The sequence below is a fragment of the Clupea harengus genome, chromosome 3, assembly GCF_900700415.2.
Source record: "Clupea harengus chromosome 3, Ch_v2.0.2, whole genome shotgun sequence".
Classification (NCBI taxonomy): domain Eukaryota; kingdom Metazoa; phylum Chordata; class Actinopteri; order Clupeiformes; family Clupeidae; genus Clupea; species Clupea harengus.
The window spans coordinates 18221869-18227003 of record NC_045154.1 but is presented as its reverse complement, the minus strand read 5'-3'; the positions used below and the strand labels follow the sequence as shown (position 1 = coordinate 18227003).

The window sequence follows — 5135 nt, the reverse complement described above, 5'->3', positions numbered from 1 at the left end:
TTTACGTTGTTGGGGAGTGCACTTATTTCAAGCACAGCTTCAATCAAACCTTAAGACTCTGCAACCAGTGTTTTAGTAAATACATATTTAATTTTTTCTTTTCTCAGTAACAAAACCCGTTTCCCCAGTTAAAAAACTCCAGTGTAAAAGCAAGAGAGAAAGAAGTGTGATGTGTGTGTGTGAGTGTGAGTGTGTGTGTGTGAGTGTGAGTGTGTGTGTAGCGGAGTTGGTTTGGTCCCTCTCAGTCTCACACTTGTCTGTGTGTGTGTGCTAGCTGGTCTGTCTCACACTCCCTCTGGTTGCTCTCCCACTTCTTCTCTGCGGCTCTGTAACATACACACACACACGCACATATACACAGGATGTGGATTTGGACATGGACACAGATTTATAAAAAAACCTCGATCTGACTGCACAAACTGTTCAGGGTCTGATGGTGCAGATTTCATCTGAAATGTATTCCGAGAGATGGGTGTGTGTGTGTATGAGAGAGGGAGAGCTGTGAGGGTGTGTGTAATCAGCTGTACATGTTCAGTGTCTTTGTGTGGGAGCTTTTTGGTGTATCTGAGTTGCGGTATGCGTGCATTCAGCAACTATTGAGATGGTGACTAGCTGTGGAGGAGTGCAATAAAGTGTGTGTGTGTTTATACAAGAGGGGGGAAGTGTGTGTTTGAGTAAGGAGGATGGACTGTGTCCGCATGTGTGAGGGGAGGTGGGCGGGGAGTGTGTGTGTGTGTGTGTGTGTGAGAGAGAGAGAGAGAGAGATGGTGTGTAGTGGTGAGTATGTGTGTGTGTACAGAAACAGTATGTGGTTGGGGAGTCTGTTGGAGAGTACAGTAAGTATATGTGCTTGTTTGTGTGTGTGTGTGTTCCTCACCAGCAGTAGAGATGCTCTTCCTCCTCATTCCTCTCTTGTTGGTCTGTGCAGTCTCTGCTTCCTCATGTCCACTCTGGGCGCCTCTGGTCCGTTTGGGTCCACTAGACTTCCTCTGGGCCACTAAAAGAGGGTTCCACATCATATCACTAATCAACTCAATAATTCTTAATTACAACACACATCACATATCATAATCGCCTTTGTAATAAACAAAATCATTCTTAATTAAAGCACACATCAAATATCATAATCGCCTTTGTTGTTGTTCAAAAAGTTCAGACATATGGTTCTGTAAAGTTACTTAAGACCGTGTTCATTGTTAAGGACACTGTTTAAATAAATGAGATGAATTCAAACAATGACTTGACTGAATTTAATTAATTGAATTGAATGAATTGATCAACTAAAAGATTTTAAAAGGTGTGGTGTTTATAATGTTCGTTTCATCTGGGCCGTTACCACTTGTGCTGCTCTTTCTGCGCCCTTTAGGTTTGGCGTTTTCTTTGAAGAGATATACTTCCTCCTCCTCCTCTTCCTCCTCCTCCTCCTCCTCCTCCTTCTGAGTACTTCTGGACCGCTTCGAAGCGCTCCGTCTCTGAGCAACCTTCCGCTCCACCGTGGGTTTCTTTGTGCCTTTGGCTGCCTTTGCTACTTTCTCTTTTGTGCTTTTCTTTTTGCCTCCCTGGACAAAGAGAAGAGAGGGAATGAAGGTGAAACACGCAAGCACACACGGGCACACACACGCACACGCACGCACACAGGCACACACACACACACGTGCACACACGGGCACACACACAGGCACACACGCACAGACACATACTTGCAGGGCCATTTCTCTGACCTTTTTTGTCTCCGTGTAGTCATGTTCCTCTTTCTTCACCCGCTTCTTGGCTTTAGGGGATTTCAAAGCTTTTGTTTTTGGACAGGAGAAACACATTTTACTGGATGTGAGTAATAATAATAATAATAATAAATCATTACACTAACCAATTTCCTCCAGGATAGGGCCTGAATATTTACCTTTCGGAGCCATGGGGCCAGGATCTCCCTGAAAAAACAAAAACAACCATCATCTCAGCAAGATCTTTCCTCTCAAGTCCATTATACAGAGAAAGAGAAAGAGAAAGGGCTATCTGGATGTGCGTGATGATTTTGTATATAAATGACCAGTGGCCAAAACTCTACCTTGAACCACATGGTTCTGCCATTATGGTCTCTCAGAGACTGCATCCCGTCGACATAGTAACACTGCAGCCAGGATTTAAAGACGGAATAATCTTTCTTCTCCGGATCGTAGCCTTTACCTCCTGCCATGGGCAGAGTAATACAGTGAGTGGTATTCACAAAAGTGTTAAAAGACCAGTGTAATACAGGGAGTGGCATTCACAAAAGTGTTAAAAGACCAGAGTAATACAGGGAGTGGGATTCACAAAAGTGTTAAAAGACCAGTGTAATACAGGGAGTGGGATTCACAAAAGTGTTAAAAGACCAGTGTAATACAGGGAGTGGCATTCACAAAAATGTGAATAGAGTAATACTCTGTGCGTGTGTGTCGATACTGACAGGGAATGTAAACTCCACATTATAAGCCATCCAATAACTCGGCAGTATAATGTGCGAGTACAAATTGGCAGTCGAGCAAGGACGCCAAGTCATCTTGCTAACACTGTACCACAAGCTTAAGTTGCTTTGTATAAAAGCATCTGTTAAAGGGCTGAATGTAAATGTGATAAACAACACAGTACCCATTTTCAAAACTTCCAGAGGGACAGTATGACACAGACTGAGAAGGTCAGGACCACTGTCGTCCTCGCTCTTTGTTCCCGGCTTGGCTTCTAACTGTAGATGAAAGGAAACAGGGCTGTTATTGAGGCTCTGTGTGTGTGTGAGTGTGTGTGTGTGTGTGGGGAGGGCAAGGCAGAGCAGACAGCGGGTCACACATTAACATCCTCAGCCTCTACCTCCTCCTGCACCGCTGCCTTATCATCTTCCATGCTTTGTGACCTCAGACCTTCCAGAACAGTCCTGGCCTTCATGAATGGTGGGATGTCCAGTCTAATACCAGATACGGGACAGGGGAGGAAAACACCATCAGGCTTTGTTGGACAGTTTGACTCAGTGAGAACAAAGACTTTATTAATATCACTTCAAATAGAAACCAACATCGGATGGCTGAAAATTGCACGATGTGATATAAAGGCTCTTTGTGTTAAAACAAGGCGGTAGTTAAATGACAGAGACAAGTGTGGGCCTGTCAACGCACTGTAGGAAGGAATGTAGAGGCCCCGAATCCACTTAATTAATCCCTATACTCTGAACACAACTTTGTAATCCATGCTAAATAAGTATCTGGGGCACGAACTGTCTGAGTAACGTTACTCTGTGAAGTGTGGGGAAAGCATCTTTGATCGATCCTCACCTGTACAGTATCTCTGCTCGGAGATAGTTGCCGATTCCATTGAAGAACTTCTGGTTCAGCAGCGTTTCACAGATGGGTCTGTCAAAGGCCTTGTCCGAGAGGTTAGACAAAACGTTTTCCCTGCAGGATCACATTGCATTGTTAAAGGCCCTGGTCACACTCATATCAGTCACAGTTACACTCAAAACAGCAGGTTTACAACACCTTAAAATGACCATGCTGGAAAGCTTAATGCTATTTCAAAGTATGCCAAGCCACTCTGATTGAAGGTGTGAGCCATGTGGTTGTACATGCATGAGGATGTGGAGGCTATAGCCACTCTGAATGAAGGTGTCAGCCATGAGGATGCACATGCATGAGGATGAGGAGGCTATGGACACCCTGGGCCTCACCTGAAGCTCTCATACTCAAACATGATGCATGGACCCCGGTCGGGTTGCCAGGTGCCGTTAGGATGCCAGCTTCCAAACCTGCGCACATCCACATAGCTCAGCACCCGGCGAGGTTCTTCGGGGGTGTAGAACCGAAGGTGGGCATGCTTGGGGAGCTCGTTCTCGGGGGTGAAACGGAAGAACCCGGACATCCCGAAGCGGAAAACTACGTCCATGGGCTCTAGGTTTTGGTCTGCCTTGGCCCCGGCCATTTTGGGGGTCTCGTCGCTCTTGATGGGCGTGAGGGTGAGTCGCACCTCCTTGCCCCTGGAGGCGGCACGCACTCTGTACGCGTCGCAGGCAAAAGGCACGTCAGGGCTTTTACTGACCTCGGATTTCTCCACAGCGCCGGAGAACACCACACCCTCACACATCCTGTTCACGAACAGGCTGGCCATGTGCAGCTCCGGACCCTCTGGCATGGTACAGCGAGCTGGGGGCACATTCAGGGTTTCCTTTCAGTCAGAAAGCGGCAGCATCAAGGAGGAAGGAGTGAGTGCCTCTGAATTAGACTTCTTTGTTATGAAATGGACGGGCCTAACCGAAAATGTCTCACCTGCACCCATAGATGGCCTAAATCACTTTTTTTTTCACATGTGTATACATACTGTATTTCAGTATAATTTCTACGCAAAAGAGGCATAGCAAAAGCAGAACATTTTACTTATATAAAATTCTGTTGGCCTTATGGTAACGAAGATAGAGTAACAGTCTGCCAACTGCCATGTCATAGTATCATTCATTGACCCTCAATGAAATAAAGTCTTAATATATTCTGACTTAGAGTCTGCTGGTCTAAAAGTTTGCTGTGGTGAGACTTAATGATAATTCGTTTACACAAACAGTGGCATACGTTGTTGGACATAGATCTCAGTGAGACTATCGGGGAATCGTAACATGATGTGGATGATAAACGGATATCCTGATGCCAAATGCGATGCACATACGGGATAAATCATGCTGTGTTTTAAATAGGTAGCCTGTTTTGATCAAATCACTGGCCCCGTTTACTTTATCGACAGTGCAGCTGTGCTAGCGTTAGTAGCATGGTAGCTCATTATGAAAGGTTGCATACTAAGTCGTGTAACCTCAGAAGAGACTTGCTGCAGATAAGACTCGTTTTCTGCATTCATTTCGGAATAACTGTTTGTATCGTTCACGTGCTAAATAATCGAGCTTGCAGTTAATTTACAGTGTTGTTTACGTTTCAAGATCATCCCTTACTTACCTGTGTTGGTCTGTGCAAATCAAGTTATATCACTTTGGTTATATCATCAAGCGTGCGCGGTGTTTACAAAACGGAAACCAGAGGATCTCGGGAGTTGTAGTCTGTTTTTAACTGCAGGCTCCACGGAAGCGCATCCAGCTCTGATCACGCACATCTGCCGGCCGGTCGTCATGATGT

At 45.4% G+C, this 5135-nt stretch overlaps 1 protein-coding gene across 2 annotated transcripts; it reads right to left on the bottom strand.

Annotated features, from left to right (window-relative positions):
* Nucleotides 1–70: 70 nt before the first annotated feature.
* Nucleotides 71–5126, bottom strand: neil1 (nei-like DNA glycosylase 1). 2 transcript variants are annotated; one of them, XM_012818783.3, is made up of 11 exons: nucleotides 4959–5126; nucleotides 3692–4163; nucleotides 3300–3419; nucleotides 2842–2935; nucleotides 2626–2719; nucleotides 2066–2187; nucleotides 1901–1928; nucleotides 1722–1789; nucleotides 1337–1559; nucleotides 878–997; nucleotides 71–326 (listed from the first exon to the last, which is right to left on the bottom strand). In XM_012818783.3, the coding sequence occupies exons 2-11, from the start codon at nucleotides 4150–4152 to the stop codon at nucleotides 271–273; spliced, it is 1386 nt and encodes a 461-aa protein (XP_012674237.2). In that variant the 5' UTR covers nucleotides 4153–4163; nucleotides 4959–5126; the 3' UTR covers nucleotides 71–270. The 2 variants fall into 2 exon arrangements, with proteins under 2 accessions (XP_012674237.2, XP_031420688.1); XM_031564828.2 differs by having other exon boundaries at nucleotides 3692–4185; nucleotides 4959–5125.
* Nucleotides 5127–5135: the final 9 nt, after the last annotated feature.

Coding starts and splice junctions, on each gene's coding strand:
- neil1 (XM_012818783.3), bottom strand. CDS start 4,152: ATGCCAGAGGGTCCGGAGCTGCACATGGCCAGCCTGTTCGTGAACAGG. Junction 2,720..2,841: donor AGGCAGCGGTGCAGGAGGAG/GTAGAGGCTGAG, acceptor TTTCATCTACAG/TTAGAAGCCAAGCCGGGAAC. Junction 1,929..2,065: donor GCAGAACCATGTGGTTCAAG/GTAGAGTTTTGG, acceptor TTGTTTTTTCAG/GGAGATCCTGGCCCCATGGC.